Raw genomic sequence first — 20,735 nt, forward strand, 5'->3', positions numbered from 1 at the left:
AGCTGTGGTAATGAATAGTGGGTCGCAACTCTAAAAAGTTTGGGAACCACTGTCCTAGATGTTTAATGAATGTCTGCATCAATGAGAAACTTGTTGCTGCATATTCTCTGGGAGTTTTAGAATCCTTTGTTGACGCACACAGTGCTTATATCATCAAGATGGGGCAATTTCTGATGCTGATTAGCATATGCTCCTAAATTACCAAAAACATGCTATGGCAAAACTATTCACAGATTTGATAGAGTTTAGAATGAAATTCCAGTCTGAGAATCTTATATTTTTTTATCTGCACATTTTTCAAACGCATTACCGTCACTAACATCTGACTCCATTGTAGCATTCAATTCATTCTTTGATTAAAGCACCAAAATGTCAGTACGATTTTTGCGGATCGTGACTTCAAGGGTTATCAAAAAAACGTGGGTGACAAAGGGTCAGTGGTTCGAGGTCTCTGGCATGATAGGAAATGGTTTTAAACTCCGGTCAAGGTTTTACCTGCAACTCAAATGAATGGCTTTTTGTGCATGATTTATTGTATTCATAGTTGCAAATGAAACTAGAAAGAAGTTGAATTGGAAAATACAGAGTGGTTGAAGTGATTTACAACGAAACTTTTTAGAAGCAGATTTGAAAAAGGTAAATTGGTCAGCGGTGCAACATTTTTCCAAGTGACACGTGCACACCAATTGCTTGTATTTAAGCCATACTACGATTGCTTTTGGCGAAAGAATGCTCATAACGGTTTTATATCCACATGGCAACGTAACTAGTCATGCTGAAATATTAATTAAAGTCAATGAGTGGTAGTGAAATGAATGACTCACGAAGTTTGTACATAAAGGTCATACAGAAAAGACTCGTAAACCCATTTACATAAATTTTGCAGACTTTCAGACCACAAGTTGGTTTGAGTTACGACTATGCATTACAATTCGCCTTGGAAGTTGTTTGAAAATATCAATATATGAATACATGTGGATTTATTCAGGCTTATTTGGGCATAGTTATGGGGTTGTAATGGTGTTGCAAGTTAACTGTATGTGTCGCTACCGTTGTAAATAAATCTTTGTGTATTTATATATTATTATTTCTATACAACTCCCAAGGCAACTGAAAATTTATACCTCAAACTGTCTTGTAGTCGGATAAGTCTGTAAACCAAGTGTATTCATTGAGTGGCCTAGGTGATTTCTATACTGAGAAATTTGAAAGACAGAAAAAGTGTTTTATCATGCGCAAAAAATTAAAAAGATCAGCAAAGTAATAAATAAAATGTTCAGTGGTAACTAGATTCACGCTTGCTAATAGTGACAAGCATAGTCCATTGGGGGATGCAGATAGCCAATGCTTCATGTCAGAAAATATGGGATTCATTCATGTTTCATATGATAACAACGCTACAGTCATTTCACATTGCCTTGTTATTTGGTTGAGAGGATCTGTAGTGCATAGTAACTTTTGACGTTTTCTCATGCTTATTTCTTGATACCCTGTAAAGAAGAAACAAGGGATAAAACTAACCACAGTGATTTTTTTCTACAAATTTCAAGGTTTTGAAAATATATTTTTATAATATTGACAAAAAATTTCCTTTCAAATACTTAATATTCATATTGAAGCAGGGAATGTTCCTTTGGTAAAAATCCAAAATCGCAACTGGTTACCAGTCCATGTCGGGTATAAGAATAGTAACCAGTTATTCATTTGAGATGCACAGACTCGATGATGAAGAAAACCATGGCCAACTGGTAGTCACATGCTTAGCATGATAAGTAAGCCAATTGCTGAATCGTCATTTCAGAGTAGAGAATATTGGATATAAATGTTTAAATTTAACTTACGTGATGTAATGGCTTGAATTCTTGATGTGATATAAATCTTTCGATACTTTGCTTACCAATCCAAATGCCTTCAGTTCACTGGCCCACGAACTCTCCAATGGATAAAATCCATTCAATTTAATGTATTCAGCTTTGCTTTCTCCACCAGGGTTACAGAACCTAAACATGACAACAAATAAGAGTTATGATTCACTTAAAATGAACCTTGTAAAATATGGCCCAAGAGAAGATATTTCAAACTGTATGGAAAAATAGAAGTTTCTCTTGGGGACACTTTTCTTGTAAACTTACCTATAAAAGTTTTCCTAGAATTAGGAAACTAGTGTACAAACACAAAATGAAATAGGTACACTAATCCTTTTTTTCTCTTATTTAGTAGTCCCATGTAAAATTCCCTCCTATATACTGGTAACCGTTTTTATTACAAGCACCAAAATTTCACACAAGTAAACCGATATTAACTACAATGAATCTGAAACAACACAATTATTAAAAGTTCACAATTTCAAGTGTTTATTAAAAGGGTGTCTCAAAAATGTTATGTTGCACTTGTATGAATCTCACTTGATAGGTTTACTTTATCGTTCTATTCAGAGTATTATAATCTATGCAAACCCAGAACATGGCATAAATCCCACTTCATTAGCTTACTTTTGATCATTTGTTCCCCAATATATATCAACCCTAACTCAGAATTGTTTAGACACCATACATTAAGCATGATTTGAGAAAGTGGTAAAGCTGTATCTATTTGAAACTGCACATACTTACAATATATAAACAGAATTATCTTCTTTTCTAAATTCAAGAAACTGCAAATCAAGGGGAGTGATATATTGTCCTTTCTTTAACATTTCCATCAACATCTGCTGTTTTAAAATCTTGTATATTCCTTTGTTTTTAAGACAGACAGCTGGAAAAAAACATAGAATCAGATTGAAAATACACTAATATATGAATATTTGTCACTGGTCGACCAAATTATTTATAATAAATATATTCTATCTCTATAGGAGGAAGACATTCAATTAGCAGAGTCCTATATGAGTATATTTCCAACATACTTAGTATGAAGGAAAATATGTAACTAGACTCTCGGTGTGTATAAACATAACAAGCATGCAAAGTATGAGATGTATGATTGACTAAACCAAGTTATCAACCCAACCATACCATGAAAAATAACACTAATAATCAGTGTTTTGAAGATTTTAGAGACTTGTACTCACCATTACTTATGATTCCTACTAACCTAATCCCATCAAAAGTTATTATCCTTTATGTAGACTGTGAAGTTTTTGCTAATATATGTATAAAATAAACTTTTAAAATCTCGAAACTTATACGAACCTAATGTTTGCATGAATATATTATGATATGGATGAAGTTCATCAATGTCATCATCAGATTCATCAGTGCTGTCGTCATCATTTAACTCATCTTCAGAGTCGTCATCATCTGCACTACTGTACACCTCACTTGTTGTACGCTATTCAATAATTTATAAAAAGATTAATTATCAGCGTGAGTCACAACCATGTCAACCCATCCTCAAAGGTTACATTTGGTCTATTGTTCGGTCACAATACCACATAATACATGGGAAAAGCTAAATATATAAATAATTTGGATGCACGAACTCAGATGGGGTATTCACAGGCAATCAGAAATTCCACGAACCATCCCGCCCTGTAGCAAGGGTCCAGCAAATCTTCCGCACAAGATTATCCCCAGGATGATTAAACTTTGGTGTAATGTCGAGGTCTGGGCTGAATTTTGGTTTTATGATTGTGGTGAGTCAAAATTTCCGTCAGAAATTAAAAAAAAAGCATTAGGTTAACAAGACTCTAGAGTCATTTTTCAAATGGTCAGTGTTTCCCAGCCTTGTTGAAAAAACAAGCGACCCAAGATATTTATCAGGTGACACAGTTTCGGGTCGTGACCTATAGGTTGCGAAACATTGTTCCAGGTAACTGTATTTCTTCACTGTAATAATGTTTATGAAAACCAAACTTACAGATTTCTGCAGAATCATCTCATCATCCGATGTTCCATTAGATACTGGAGTCAATGCTAAAATATGCACTAAATGTGTTAGCAGCTGGTTTTTGACATGGAAGTAAATTTTTTACAAAAGTAAATGCTATAAAATCCATAAAAGATATTTAAAAATTCTAAACAAACCTTGTCCAAGTCTACTTTGATGCAACTGATTGATGGTAACAGGACTACTGTGATTAATATTTGGAAAATGTTTAAATACATGATCTTTTATGTTCACTCCAGGTTTCAAAGGTGTGGAATGATCACCATCACTTGGAACTGTTGCACCTATATAAAATCATAAAACTCTAAAACAGTGTTCTTTAATAAAACATTTCATTGCAATGTTAGGTAATAAAATACCGTTTTTTATTTGCCGGAAATAAATGGATTTGTATTAAACTTAAAAATGATATTATCACTTTACTTCTCTTAGAGATTAATGTGAATACCTATTTGTGAACTACCAAACTGTGACAATATTTATTGAGCATAATGATTACGATACTCGAATTGAGAAACATTTACAGCATAAAAATTGACTGAAATCTTTTGTTTCCCCCATATTATACAACCAAGGCTGGGTTGTAAAATACTCCGACTCCATTTCCAACCCGAAAGAAAAAATGTTGATAATGAAAGCTTCGGCATATGCAAGCCTTCTTCATAGACCGGTAAATTATTTTTTTTTAAGTTTTAGTATCAAGTTTTACCTTATCTCATCAACATTGAAAGTCTGCAATTCAGAGATATTCAGAATTTCGATTCTGAATTCGGGTTTGAAACTTTGCAAATTCGAATCCGACTCTGACTTCAGTGAAAATATGCTAGACACTCCTGTTAAGACTCCCGAATATATAGCTCTAGTACCAACTTATTAAGTTTTGCGAAAGGTATCATGACCAATAAATACACTATAGATTCTTCAATCGTGCTGATTTCGCAATGATTTTTATTGAATCTATAACCGTATACTCAATCATACCATTGATTCTTTTATTATGGTTGACATCAACTGAACTTGAATCGAATTGTTTTCTGGCAGATGGCATTGGAACTCGCAATTGTTCTTTTGTAATAGGCTGTATTGTTTTGATGTTACTGATGATGTCAGTTAGCTTGTGAACTTTTAGATTTTCTTTTGATGTGGTAGAATCTTGAGAAAGGCTCATTTCTGTAAAAACAAAAAGATCACATTCTGAAATACTACTTTTTAATATAAAATATGTTCCAAAATGGATCCTATTCAATAAGAAAATTTATATTGTATCATGTTATGATACATTCACGGAGATATGGCTGTAGTACAGAAAAGTTAAGACAGGCATTATTCTTATTGTTAGTTATGGTTGCCAAAGTTATACAAGTCTGGGCTTGGTTTAAACATATGACATCAGTTTGAATTGAATCACATAAATTATATGCAATATTATAAATTCTTCCGAAAATCAGTAATTTAATAAATTTTTAAAATGAAAATAAATTTCTTGTGAGAGTAATAAATCTAATTTCAAGTCTTGTCAGGTTTTCTCTGACTATATCATGATATGATTTTCAATATGTTTGGTTTGGATTGTCTGTTGAAAAAAGTTTGTGCTGACAAAGAAATCTAAGCTTGGAAAATCAAAGAAATTAAAATAGAATTTGGCTATCTAACCTTGGAAAAATCATAAATTGCTGATACGCATGAACAAGAATCTTACAAATGGGGTGAAGGCTTCAAATATTGCATGATATAACGACAATGCAACAAATAAAATACCAAAACAATGTCCGTCATTATTTTTTACCAATTACAATCCATGATAAGCTAGTTTTAATTCAAATATTATTTTAATTAAATCACCTCTTGAATTTAGTGATTCATCAGAATTTTTGCTAATTTCTGCCAAAGCTCCAAATTGTCCAGATGTTATCCCTTGATACATTGGTTCTGACAAAATATTATGTAAAAATTTGAGAAAACATCAAATACTACTCACACACATGTACACTTTTACAAGACAACCCTTAGCTTTATAATAACAACCATTTACTAAAGGTGTCTGTCAGTAATTCTTCAATGAAAATAATATTATTGTTCCATCTGATTTATCCACTCAGATATTTTCCAAGTTATAATATATTTCCTATAGAATCTTAATATGTTGATGTTGCAGATATTCGAATATTCATCATCTCACTCGAAGGATGGGGATATGCAATACCAAACCGAAAGGATTATGGTCATTTCCAACATACCGTAATAGCTTCTAACAAAGTCAGTGACTGATTGTACCAAGCCTTTTTCATAGAAAAAACACCTCATAAAAAGATATAAGCAAATTTGAGCAATACCAAAATAAAAATACAACACAAACAGCGAATAGTACCAATCAAGGTTTGAAAGTTAAGATGAAAGTTCATGTGAGAGTCACTCAACCTCACACATAGTTTAATATTAATTAAGTCCATGCTTCCGAAAACAAAAAATCCCATACGGGACATGGACTGGTAATCTGACGAGGGCCGTAGTTCGCCATATGATAAAGCCGTCGTATAGACTTTCATTTTCCTCCCCGGGATAAATATGTAAATCCTATCCTCACCTTCGATATTTTTCACTTTTTGCTTTCGATTTAGTACATTTTTATTTGGAATTACTTTGAATTGGTCAGAGGACACGGGACTCATTGCTCCTCCAATATTGTTAACTGAAAACCTAGAATGAAAAAATTACCTATTCTTATGAGCAAGCTATTTATGCTGAGAAAATATCTTTACGACATATAATATTGCACAAAGTATCATCACCCGATATACCAAGTGCTGAGGTGTACCCTTTGAAACCATAAAATTTATCATAATCAGTAATCAGTTTATTTTTTCGCATAGGCCTGCTGAAAATATACATTTCAAAGTGAAGGGAGATGCGATAAACTAGTACTAGTCATACTCACTTCCAAACATGGAGTGCTCTGTATTTAGCTTTTACACCAGCAAAACTGGGTCCACTTTTAAGGGTATAACAAACCTAAATGAAGAATTAAAAAAATTTGGATAAAAACAATGTTGAACTTGAGCCCATATAACACAACAAATATATTATGAAAAATAGTTTCAAGAAATTATTCTTAAAAAGAATGTGAGAGAAACATGAAACCATTTGAAAAATGCTGGACTTTCCAACTTCATAGATCATTTGATAATCAAAAAAAAGCCTATGAAACGTATCTGAATACTTATTAGGATTTTCATGTTCAGTATTGGAAGAGAAAAAGTGATAATACAATCTAATAACATGACGAACTACGACCTCTCGTCCGGTTACGAGTCAATGGAGATTTACAATAGATTTACAATTATTTTATTCAGATATATGGACCTAATGGTTGAGGAAGCTGCAATCGACTAGCTGTTACATGAAGAAACACAATGTGGTGGAGTCCAGCAATCGCACATCATGCAGTGGTGTGCCAAACTTTTCCGCTGCCCGGGGCGAGAATATGATGCCCGGGGCGAGTTTCTGATAATGCTGCCCCTTATACCTTCAAAAATATTTGGGGAGTAAACAAATTATAGATGTTGTTAATTGTTATACGTGAAAATAAATAAATTGAAGGTCGAGTAAGGGGTGAAATGTTTGTAATATTTTTATTCAAACCATCGAACTAAGCAACAAACTCACACCTATAACGTGCTGCCCAGGGCGGCTGACCTTTCAGCTCCCCTCTAGGCAGGCCACTGACCACAGGATTTGGACCTGTTATCCCCTTGCAAGGTAAACAAAAGTGCAATGACAAACGTGTTCCTAACGCTTATCACAATTTTCCTGCATACCTTTTCACCTATGCTCAATACTTTTGTTAAGTCATTAGTAAGAGGTTCATTCATTCCAATCTGATATGCTTCAATATTGAAATACACATTTTCGGTAAATAAATCATTGTATCTATCTTTCTGAATAAATCCAAAATCTGGCCTCAAATTTTTGTGAACGTATCCAATATCTATGGAAAATAAGAAAGAATTTTTTTTAAACCCGAATAAAAAAAGATTTTCATATTATTAGAAGCCGTAAAAAACATACATACCGAGTTTCCCCGAAAATAAGACCTACCCTTTAAATAAGACCTAGTCAATAACGCGGAATTTTTTTTTGACCTGGTCGATAGCAAGAAATCTCTCCCATATGTTTTAAATGATTAATCTAAAACGTGTGAGATAGGAAAACGTGTCATTTAAGTAAATGGATATCGAATTTCATATTTTGTATATTTGAAAATCTCGTAATTCTCTTCTTCGTAATTTTGTTTTTGATGAATAAAATATAAGAAATCCCCCGAAAATAAGCCCTAGTGTTATTTTTCGGAAGAATATTGGAATAAGACCCAGTCTTATTTTCAGGCAAACGCGGTAGCAATATCGAGTATAACAACAAAAAATTTGAATCATAGTTTATTGTCATTGCAATAAATTGTTAGCTCGCAAAAGCAGAGAATCGTGTATTTACATAATGAAAAGGAAATTGATCAACAATGACTATTAGAGCATGAATGATTAACAATATTTTAGAATGAAGTATAGTATATTTATGACTATGGAACTGCATACTTAGTTTAAAATAAATAAATCTAAGAAAAATTTGGAAATACAGGAATGTTAAGATAAATACTTATTTAATCATTTGTCAATATTTTAAAGATTATCAGAACGTAAATAAAGACGAAAATAAAATTTTCCAAATAAGAACTACGATATAACAATTTTTTCTTCATAGCGCAAATGTAAAATATTGAAATTATTTAATTATAAATTGATGTTCAAATCAATTTGATTTGTTTTAGACAACCCTGCATATACCAATGCATACCATAACTAGATTTAGGTGATGGAGGTGGACTCGGAAACACCATCGCATTCGTTACAGTCTTAGCTGGTTGTTTGATAGGAGGATTCCTTTGAGTCACACTAGCCCAGCTGAAACAAGAATAAGATTTGTTACGAGTGCAATAAACTATATTTGCTAGATTGATGAAGATAATGCTCTAGATCTAATTGTATAACATTGTGGGCATAGGAAGAAAAACTAATATAAAAAATTTTGAAATTGTTTTAGAATTGAGGACATTCCAACTCAGACAAAATATTTTTCTGATTGGATTACAGTGGAGAAAAGTTTTGGTAAATAAGAGAGTTATATAAAATTGGTGAGATTTATAATAATAGCAATTACCAACATAAACATTTTACAACTTCAGTTTTATAGTTATTATTTTCATTTATTCAATTTAGAGAACGCATCCAAAAACAAGATATGAGTTTTGACAGATACTGCATTTCATTCATATTCTAAAGCTAATTCTGAAAATCAGATGTCTGAAATTATTGGACACTGGGTGTAGCTATTGTTCTTGTTGTCGTTCTGAAAAGTTCTTTTCCTTCAGTACTTGAAGTTGGCAGTAGTTGCCAGAAGGCTATTTATGCTTCTGCTTTTATAAAAAGAAACACTGGTTCGATATTTTATCCTAATGTTTAAACATATTACACCACTGCATGGCTTTCTAACTGCCATTCTTCGACTTCCTTGTTGTGAATAGCTTTGGTGGTGACAGCCAGAATTGAATCATAAGCATTTTAATGATCAGATAACAGATATCTGTGTAGGTAGGTCACACTAATGTAGTACGGTTAGTCATATGACGACCGTTTCCATATATTTGAGCATTGCTGTCCTATTGGACACGTAGTGGACATAACAATCGTTTCAAAATTTTGTTGTTATTGTTATTTTCATTATTATTTGTCTCCATCATTTTTAAAAAAATCGCTTTTCTCTTCGAATACTGGACCAATTGCTTTGAAATTTTCAGTGGTTGAAGATAAAATTTTTCCCCAGAAGGCTATTACTTTTATTCATTTTAAATATTTCTGTTAGCTCTATGAGATTTGTTTTTGTTTGCTATGACGTCATTAAACGTTCTGCGGACATCGGACGCCATTTTGTGTCCTACTGTACTGCTTCACTTGGTGTGAGTATATTTGTAGACTGTGATCTGGCGGTACGGTAAACCGTACCCTACTGCGAACAGACGTGTCCATATATTTGGGTGTAGCTCTCTTGTTTCTAATCTAATACAGAAGATTGGAATATAAGTATTTACCCTGATAAAGTAGATGTTGAAGATTGAGCAGGAAATTTAGATGCCAATGATGGAAATTCATTAAAAGATTCTTCTGGTATTTGTTTCACACTGTCAAAAAAGAGTTTTTAAATAATAGGATTCAAGTTTATTCCAAATTTCAGACAACTTTGAAGTCGGAAATTATATTATTTATTTATTCACTATGATTGCTTATTTTATGACATGCCTAACAAGTTTTACAACTGATGTAAAATAAATCTGAAATTAATTCTATTTTAAATTTTTATGTAATTTTAGGAATAATTTATTTTGAAAATTATCATTTTTAGCGATTAACTAAAAATGGCTTCAGTTAATTTGAAAAAGAAAATCAGACCTCCTGAAGTATGCGCACCAAGATGACGAACAACCTGAACTCAGGTTGTGTACCAGGTTAGGGTTCAGGTTATGCGACATTTTGGTGCGCAAACTTCAGGAGTACCAAAAAATCAATTGAGATCGCTCAGTAATTAAAGTGTTAGACTTGGCATCGAAGATTTAAAAACCTATACCCACCACCTCACCCAGGGTGTAATAATTAGGTAGGCGATGACGAAAAGTAAAAATTCGAACTCTAAAATTCTAATACATATCATTGGCTGCTCGTAAAGAGCCTCGTTTAGACCAAGCAATATTTAAAAAAACGAAATGTCATTTCACTTTTCTGTATTTTCATATTCAAACTCATTGAAGATACAGAGACAGAAAATGATAAAATTTAGAATATATTAGATGCATTCAAAAATATTACTTCTGGGTTTTCCCATCCCCATACTGAAAAAATCAAAAATCATACTTACACAGAAGCATCTGCTAAATTATCTTCATATTCTACATCATCATCATCAATTTTTTCTACCTCAAGAGCTCTCCATTTGGACTTAATATTTGGATTAGTAACTGGCATTGCATAAGCACTAACCCTGTAAACAATTAATTTGAATAAAGGTAAAGAATACAGGTACTTCAATCTGAATCGCTACTGCTAATTTTGGTTGATCTTTCTGTAATTCACGACACAATTATGTAGGTAAATATGTATTAACCAAATACAAGGAGAAACAATGACAACTAAACATCTTATTCGACCTAGGGAAAAGCATAGATACCATGTTCGGGTGGCTGTAATCTTTGCAACAGATGGAAGGAGCATAAATTCAAATCCTTGGGTAAAAAACGCTCTGCCGTTTATATAATATTTTACCATAAAAAAAACAATGATTGTCAAGACTAGAGGAATAAGTCAGTTTTCAGATGCCTCAGTTGCAAGTCTAGATGAAATATTGACTATGCATGATTACCTATCGAAATTTTTAAAATGCTTTCTTATATCATCATTAGGTTCGAGACCACAAGCTTCCAAATCGAAGAAAACATTTTCTTCAAATCTCGAAGGTTTGTCATCTCTTTCTATAAATGAGTATTCCTTCTCTATACGTCGAGCTATAAATCCTGAAATGTGAATTGAGTAGAAAAGTTGAGTAGAAAAGCTTTTAATTTTACAATGCTGTGCTTCTGAGGTCTCACCTAATACTTTCAAGCTATATGAGCAACAAAGTAGACATACTGGTATGGGTGTACTGAAGTTAAAAAAAACAGATTTCAGCGAAACGAATCTAATTTTAATACCCAAAATGAGGTAATGGACACATGACATGTTTATCACATAATAAGCCGCGGATCAAACTTGGAGAGTATTATTTGCCTGCTGAGATTATTTAACTTTCTCCAACTGTACATCATGACGCAATTTTCCAAAGCACAGTACAATAATTTCCCAAATAGATTATAACAAAAAGAAAAGTTTGTGAAGCACTGACCTAACTCATGTACAAATCAATATTCATCCATAACATTTCTTATCCATGAGAATTCATTGAAATAACAAACAAATGAAGTCTTGAAATTTAGCTGCGCTCATTATCAAAAGATTAAGACTCAAATAATGCTCACCAAAGATGAAAAACTTGATTGTAATTGCTTTTTCAAAATGAATTCTCAGGACTTTCAAAAATGATTTAACATTTTGTGATTTAACATTCTAGAAAGTTACCTGTAATATGTATTCCACCAGCAGGATCAGGTTCAACTTTTAATATCTTTTTTTGTTTATCTATAAAATTTACAAATTATTCATATTAATTCATTAAACATACATATTAAGCTAAGTGCTGGAAGCATGATCATTATAGCTTTACAAATTAAGATATGATTAAAATAGAATTTATCATTGGTGGAAGAATGGTAAGGTGACGTATGGAAATGGATTTTGACTGATTAATCAGTAAAAAGTTTTATATTGCTCTCGAGATATCTTTGAGTCATTTTTAGAAAATGATTGTTGAATTCACTCATGTAACAACTAACTGCTAATACATTTATAGAGTGCATTGAAAATGGTGTTATGGATAGTTACCACCAAAACAATGTTCAAATATATGAATTTAAAGGTCAAAGGCTTAAAATCGGTGATTTCTCATTCAACCACTGAATTTATTCACATGCCTACCAGCCAGGCCTCAGCTGACCACTAAGTTTGCTGAGAAGAGTGAAAGAATAATCTGGCAGAATGCCAAATAGATGTGCAATATAAGACAAACCGGTAATTTTTGGTGTGATATTTTAGGCCCTATCAGACCAGAAGAAAATTTGAGAGTGAGACTAAATGGAAGTATAAGGCACCTAGTAATTTTCGTTGTAATCTTCTAGTACTTAAAGTTTTATATTATTTGGTCCATTACTTGTACAATTTATTCACAACAACGAACACCTCAACAGGTACAACAACGATGAATATGTGCTTAGCTGGATATGCCTGTAATAAGAAAAGTAAAATGAACTTCACCCTTTTTTCTTTCATACATAAATGGAACACTAATTCTTTGCTCTGCTTTCTTTTCCAATTTACTTTTCTGTCCACTATGCTTCTGCAAATTATGACCCTGACAATATAAAGAAAACATAATAACATAGAAACGCTTTTAAACTACTGTAATAAACTAATTTAGCAAAATAGGAAATTACCTGTAAATCTATTTCATCTCTATAGACAGGAATGCGATCTGATTCCATGCATTCAGGATGTTCACATGGAAAATGATTTTCACGCTGATGTTCAAAAAGTGAGTTCTTGTCTCTAAATAAAAATATTGAGCATTAGCAGGAAAGTTGATGCCATCCTCGCTAGAAGCAGATCTCGCATATAAGCCAACCTCTTGAAAAAGGCTCTAAAACGGTAAATTTATACAAATTTGCATATGTGACATGTGTGTGACAACCAATCACAGACTGTTATCACTGTCGTAGCATACAGAGTGCTGCTTCGATCTTATCATGATTCGAGTTGAATCTGTTTAAATTACCGGCAAGTTACATAGTATAATGTCATTTCGTTTGAGTGTGATCAAAGTTATGCGTGTATAAGCCTAGCATTTTATAGAAGCCTAAATAAAAGACATAACATTGCGTAATCATGTGAAACTAGAGTATCATTGACTTCTGTACACAACACAAGGGGTTTCCTAACCGAGTATATTGTATCTACAGATGTGGAACTATTCTTTCACCTGTATTATAATAATTTAAACAATGAAATACGCTAGACATAATGTCATGCCTGAACTATCATAAAATGTGAGAGTGTGTTCAGAAGCATAAAATTGAGCTGATAATAAATAGAGCATACAAAAAGCAGAACACAATTAAGTATGTGTGGAACAACACACCTTCAAAAGTAAATAATATCTAATATAATGACAGGCAGCCTATACTGACATAAATGTATTACAGGAATGGTTGAATGATATATATTGCTATTCGAGGTTACTTTCACTTTAGGCATATTTACGTATAGAATGACACTAAACATGGATAAACTCCTTTTAATAAATATTTGCATCATAGAAAATCAATTATGAAAGCTTTTGCTGTAACATCAAGACAAATCATTTTCACAAATCTCTAAAAAATTGAATATGTATAATTTAAAATTATTTTTTAGTTAAGTGAACATGCACCACTTCTTAAAAGTCTTTTTATTTAAACTTTGTTTGTTTTTAACCTTACTTTTGTTTGCTTTCCTGGTTCTATAATCTGTTTTTATTTGTTTTATTTCTATCAAATATTTTATCACCTATGCTGATTACGGAGTCGAAATGAACTTATATTTATTTGTAGACAACTGAGAACACACTTTTAAGACCTTGCCTTAAAAAGTCCAGTATTATATTCAGGACATGCATTTTTATAATAGAAAATCTATACAGTGTTGACTTACGCATAAAACTCATAATTCTTATGTTCTTCATTAACTTCATCACATATAATACAGGAACAATGATGAAGTCGAAGATGACGTAATAATTCATCATTATCCAAATAACGATAATCACAAAATCTAAAACGAAAGACATATAGTTTATAGATTTTACCATAGTTTTTTAGCTGTCCAGATACATAACAGCTTCAGGAAGCATACTCACAAGTGACACCATTTACATCTATATAGTGTTGCATTGGAGGGAATTTAGCATATTTGACTCATAAATTTGTGGTGAAAAATTTTTTTGGCTCTGAGAGATCAAAAATACAACTCTGACTCCAATATAAACATGCCGACACTACAGCCTAATAATTACATTTTACTGGAATAAAAACAGGATATACATGCTTACCTACACAATGGATGGCCACCCCTTGCTGACCCAGTTTCATCACCATCTTCAATATGTTTCTTTAATTCCGACTTGGAATATGTTTTTCGCTCTTCAGTAAATATCTGAAAACGAATGTAAAAATCTGCTTTTTTCCTATAGTTTCTCAACGTCAAAACATTTTGTATAGCTCATTTCCTTGTTTGGTACCCAGATTCATTATGGTACTTAATGGGAGAGCTATAAAACGAATTTATCCAATATCTTAAAATAAATTATGCAAACAATTCTAGTAATTTCAAAAAATCAGCTTCTTCCATTTTCAATGGCTGCTTTTGCAGAGCCTCGTACAGGGTGAAAGTCATATCAAAGAAATTATGTTTGAATAAAAATGCATTTTAGTAAGAAAAAACTTTTAAAATCAATATCACTCGCCGTTTCATTTGCTAATTAAAAAAAAACACTTTAACATACCTTACATTGTCTTACACATATTTCACAATAATACAGTTGATGTTTATCACGAGCATGAGCTTCTAATCCAGGAAAATTATCGAAAATGGCATTCGGACATTTATTGCAGACATGTCGCAAAAGAGCACTGTAGATTATAACAGAATATAAATAGCATAGGAAAATATAATTCGGTTAATTTAGCAATGTTTCGTAGGCACTGAATAGTTTCAAAGAAAATGTGCTACTGCTGCATATTATGGTATATACAGACCTGACTGTTTGAAAAAAGACAAACAAGAATACCGGAAATTATAAACCAAATAAATTAACATTCAAGTATGCTTATTCCTATAATTATTGTCACATGTAAGATGTAACCTCTGTTATACAGTCTAAAGCAGGGATGGACAAACTACGGCCAAACAAAGCATTTTGCGTAGCACCCTGTTCTTGGGAGAAATTAGTGAAGATTTCTTAGAACTACATACAAAATTTAATTTTATTGCTTTGCTTCATCTTCAATTTAACAATACCATAGCGAGAGTCACAGTCAATTTTTCAATGCGAGTCTTTGCAAAAAAAAAAAGATTTTCAAATAATTCAAACCTCTTTTGTTCACAGACTTTGATGTTTTCAAATGCAATCCCATATTTTTTATCCTTGATATAATCGTCAACCTTATGCTCATTTAATGGAAGCAAATTCTTAGAAAATACAACCTAAAAAAATTTTTTTGAGAGAAACTTTGATAGGACAGAAAAACATTGATCTAAATAGTCGAGAATTCTGTAACAATATATTATAGTATCAGATTCATTCAGAAATGGCCAAAACTTAATCATTTTCCCTAACATACACAATGAGTAAAATCTAAACAGATCATTTTAACAGAGAAATTTGAAGAAACAAAATTGGGTGCTCCCGAAGTATGCGAATCAAGATGGCGGACATCGGAACGTAACATGGATAACAAGTTAGGGTTAGGCGATAATTTTTTTCCAATTTTCCTCATTTTAGTTCTATTATCAGTTGGAAGACTAGCCAAGAGCCTCCCGTAGTATTTAAAGCTAAAATTATGGCCTAACCTTAACCTAGTACACATATTACATTCCGATGTCCGCCATCTTGGTTCGCATACTTCGGGAGCCCCCAAAATTGAATTTGAAATCAAATGATTTCTATAATGAAAAATTAAAATCAAAATTTTTCAAAATTTTTCGTTTCTATAAATTCCATGGTAATCAGAAATGATAAAATTAGAGCTAAATTAAAATTGGAGTCAACTGTGTCGAAAACTATTGAGTGACTCAAATATCGCTGACTTCTATCTTTAGTCAGTTTCTATGACTTACCAGGTCCAATGTTTGTCTGCATACTGGGCAGTTCTTATCTTCACATAACACCCGTAATTTAGTACTGCATCTGTAAAAAGGAAAAGCTTTAGAAACTTGACAAATTGATCATTAAAATCTTTAAAATAACAGCATTTTGAGAAATAATAAAAAATGCTCTCTAAATAAGTGAATGTGGCAATATAAATAAAATGCAGGGCAACAATTCGAAGTTTGGCATGCTTCCATTGAAATCGAATCGTATTTTAAACTCTCCGAAGTCAAAGTAATTTCCAAAAGATGGAAGTCAGGATTTCAGACTTTGAATGGTGATAATCAAAGTCTCAAATTCAAAATTTTGTGAACGAACCGAAAAAAAAGCAGTCTCCATTCTTATAAGTCTATCAAAGATGCGTGTTCAAAATTTTATTTTTACTAGAGTTCGGTGCAGAAGCTTGAGTTAAAATTTCCATCAATCTTAATTTTTTGGACTCAGAGCAGGGAGTGGGAATCGATTGTGAATTTCCATGACTACACAACCCTGACAAAATGTTTTGACAAAAATTAAATTATAAGAACTGAGCTAACCTGTAACAAATAGGATGTCGACATTCACCAATTGCAAATATTTCAATAGGATCGGAACAAACTGTACATGGATCATCCTCTGTAAAATAAAATTGCAATATTTTCATACGATAATTGATAGTTTGTAAGAAAATAATTCCCAATTTAGTATAATACAAGCAAATTGCGCACTTGAGCATTTATCATCTTCAAAATTTTTATCATCAAAGATAAATCGATTAATTTAAAAAAATTATTTTGAAATTGAAAAATATTAATTAGATAATTTTTTAGCAATGATTCACTAGAAACTGAGTATGAAATCCATCTTTAAAATATTTGTAGAGAAATGAAAAAAATTGGTCCTCAAATTATCCGACAAAATAAAATTTAAATTACATCTTATCATTTGCAGAAGAATCGAAGAAATCTTATTCCACGAAATTTGTAAAAATATATTGATTACAGAATTAAGCAAAATCGAATCACAAAATATAAAACACTAATTTTAATTTGGTTTAACCTAAAATAAAAAATTAATCTGATTGATCTATTCAAAGACTTAAAATAATAATGGTAATATTATTGTATGAACAATCGCTTGAAAACAATATCTGAATCTAAGAATATTCTGAGAAGGAAAGCTTCAGAATGTTTGAAGTGAGCGTTACTGTAATAATAATCAAAAGAAATTAAAAAATGTAATTTCACACACTTGCACTATCCAAATTAACTGATGATTTTTTTCCTTTGGAATTCATGACACCTTTTATGTTGTGCTCGTCACTAATTTTTTTAAAAACATCAGAATCTTCCTTTTTCTCATCTTCCTGGATGCTATAAATTTCCTCATCACATAAAAGAAACAAATCTGGATATTTTGAAATCAATTTTTCCAGTCCAACTTTCTGAAAAAGTTATTTAAGTTAATTAAAATACTGTTTACTCAAACAAATAAATTAAATCAACATATCGCACTGCATATACCAGTGTTGAGTAAAAGTTCTTCAACCCCACAGGGTGAGGTCAAGCCACAGTTTATTCAAGTCAAGTCAATCATCGACTCAAATTTCACACAGCGGTGTCCGACATGGACTGGTAACTGGAGAAGAGGATGTGGTTCCCCATATGATTAAGCCATCTCATCAGCTTATATCTCCTTGGGATAAATATGTAAATCCCATCCCACTAGGGTGGTGTAGCCAGTCTGCGGACAATTTCATTCAAACTGCTATAAAACATAAACCAATATTTCTAACCCGTTAATTTTTTTACCGTAGGTGCATTGGCATTTATTCTACACGTTAAACCTCGAATTAACTTTCTACAACCAGGGGTTGAAGCTATACAAACCAGCAAAGTACGACACTCTGAAGACGTATTTGCGACCGAACGACCAGTGTGCAACCACGGATTTCAAGCCTTGAACATCGTTTCTGCTGCGCCGAAACTAGGGCATACGTAGCCATGCGTAAAAAAATAGGCTTCTAATTGCATTTCTGACCATCATATATTTTAAGAACACGATTATTTCGAACAAAACTCGTCAAATTATAAACAAAGCACCGCATCATAGCAATCAAACAGACAAAAACACGGCGCAAACTGGTAGACAAAGCTATTATCGACGTATTGGAAATGCGCACCCCTCTATTCTTCCTCTTTTAAATGTAGAAACGCGAAACTTTAAAGATGGTTAAAAGAAACACAAGTTTCATCTCTTTATCTCTCATATTTGTATGGATTTTCAAGCTTTTTTAAAGGAACAATGGGTAGTTGGCGACATGGAAAAATTGTCCGTTTTTTTTTTTCGGTCGGGTTTTCGGTTGTAAGTTTTTTGTTTGTGGCTGCATTTTAATGTAATTTCGCAGGACTACGAGGGATAAGTGGATAACACGTGAGAAATATCGTCGCGGTTCGTTAATTTTTTCATCATTAATTTAATCGATGAAGTTGATGGTCGCAAATAGGTCGTGGCCGCAAAGTGGGTAGGTATAAGTATAAGTTTATTTCGACTCCATAATCGGCAAAACAATAAGATAAATGATAAAAATAAATAAATAAAAACTGATTATGAAATCAGGAGAGCGAACAAAACCTTAGATAAGGTTTAAAACGTACAGAATGTATATAAGATGGAAGGTTTTGCCAAGAAGATGTGGTACGTGTTCACTCACCTAAAATAATTGAAATATTTCACACACGCTCACACGCACCCACACACACAACCATATAGAAGTTATTAAGTAAAGGGAACATGAAAAATTACATACTGGTAGTTAATAAAAAATAAATAAATAAAAATTACTTGCCACACCATATTTATAAATTTATGATGATTGCCACTGCCAAATTGATCAGTTTATTAAATGGGAGTGAACAGTAACGATAAACTTTTTTAAAAAAAATTATATAATTAAGCCACCCTATAGCATCAGCGATTAGTACGAGTCCAAGTTATTTTGATGAGTCTAGTCACTTCAATTCCACAATTTGCATCAAAAATATCTGAATACATATAACAGTATAAGCTACAATAAATCAGTAATTTTAAATATTTACCTTTACATATTTACGTTCTTTTTGACTTAATTCAGCTAAATGACCCTTGAAAGAATTCATGCAAAGATGTCCATTTTTGTTAAGCAGGACTTTCTTGAAATAATCAATAATATTCTTTTCCATGGTGGTCAACAGAATAACTGAGATAATTTGAGGCTACACTGTTTAACAATGATAAAAAAATTAATTAATTTCAATGATCTGACTAAATTTTAGGTAAATTACATTGTGTACATCAAAGAAAGCTTTTTTTGTCGATTGCAATTTGGCGGAACAGACATAGACTACATAAAAAAACATCTCGCTATAAAGACAATTGCGCAGGGGAATCCCCAGTGGGAAAAATATCATTTCGACACGAAACCACAGTAGTTTGGTCAGATGGATGTTTGATAGATTTTTGTTAGAGCCGGTGTAGAAATTTATATGGTTCTATCAAATGTGAAATTGCAAAGTCTAGTCTCGAGTATTGGCATATCGTGCTAAGCACCTGATATATCACCGCGCATATTCGCATGCTAGAATCTCGACGGATTGTTTACAAGAGTCTGTGGCATCTTTCTCCATCATCCCAGTCCAGTAATCGGAGACAAATAACTATTGTTGTAGCGGCCATGATTGTAAACAGTGACCGCTCCTTTTGTTTTACCTAGTAACTAAACTGGCAACGGTAACTTTGGGTGTTGAACCTTAACCATTTTGACATTGGCGCGATCTCTTTCGGCGTGAGCCACTTGGAGGTAGGACGTGTAAATTTGTATCCTAACCAATCAAAGGGGATTTGGTATTATTAATTAGGCTTAGTTTTGATTTACATCTAATAATTCTGTTTTTCTTGTTTCGTATAGTATAATTGGTCCCTCCTGTGTAATAGCACTGTATATTACCGGATTTCTGTTTGACAACTATTTCACCAACTTTTGACTCAACAATAAACATCTTTGGACAATCATTTCGAGACTTTGGAAGAAACTCAGTCAGAACTGCGTCATCAAAAATAAAGTGCCTGTACAATCTATTTGTTCCAATCGCTCTAACGAGCACGTCGTATGGTGGCTGAGCTGTTATAATCGTCATGTATCATTTCATACCATATCCTTATTATTATCTCATGCTTTA

General features: G+C 32.5%; 1 protein-coding gene across 1 annotated transcript; it reads right to left on the reverse strand.

Moving 5' to 3' along the window:
- Window positions 1–256: 256 nt before the first annotated feature.
- LOC120342774 (uncharacterized) lies at window positions 257–20,220 on the reverse strand. The gene is made up of 27 exons (XM_039411747.2): window positions 20,107–20,220; window positions 19,617–19,777; window positions 17,770–17,962; window positions 17,076–17,154; window positions 16,509–16,578; window positions 15,763–15,875; window positions 15,175–15,301; window positions 14,722–14,825; window positions 14,325–14,444; window positions 13,073–13,184; window positions 12,894–12,990; window positions 12,102–12,161; window positions 11,350–11,500; window positions 10,849–10,971; window positions 10,028–10,117; window positions 8,737–8,843; window positions 7,704–7,873; window positions 6,824–6,897; window positions 6,473–6,585; window positions 5,731–5,817; window positions 4,870–5,058; window positions 4,026–4,172; window positions 3,859–3,914; window positions 3,192–3,330; window positions 2,613–2,754; window positions 1,842–2,000; window positions 257–1,490 (listed from the first exon to the last, which is right to left on the reverse strand). The coding sequence occupies exons 2-27, from the start codon at window positions 19,737–19,739 to the stop codon at window positions 1,409–1,411; spliced, it is 3,027 nt and encodes a 1,008-aa protein (XP_039267681.2). The 5' UTR covers window positions 19,740–19,777; window positions 20,107–20,220; the 3' UTR covers window positions 257–1,408.
- Window positions 20,221–20,735: the final 515 nt, after the last annotated feature.

The sequence above is a fragment of the Styela clava genome, chromosome 3, assembly GCF_964204865.1.
Source record: "Styela clava chromosome 3, kaStyClav1.hap1.2, whole genome shotgun sequence".
In the NCBI taxonomy this organism is placed as follows: domain Eukaryota; kingdom Metazoa; phylum Chordata; class Ascidiacea; order Stolidobranchia; family Styelidae; genus Styela; species Styela clava.

Bases quoted from the DNA above. Each gene is read 5' to 3' on its own strand.
- LOC120342774 (XM_039411747.2), bottom strand. From the start codon at position 19,739: ATGGAAAAGAATATTATTGATTATTTCAAGAAAGTCCTGCTTAACAAA. The intron at 13,185-14,324 runs GTAAGTCAACAC...ATTTTTATTTAG, and splicing joins AAGAATTATGAGTTTTATGC to AGACAAGAACTCACTTTTTG. The intron at 12,162-12,893 runs GTGAAGTTCATT...TAAATTTTATAG, and splicing joins TATGTATGAAAGAAAAAAGG to ATAAACAAAAAAAGATATTA.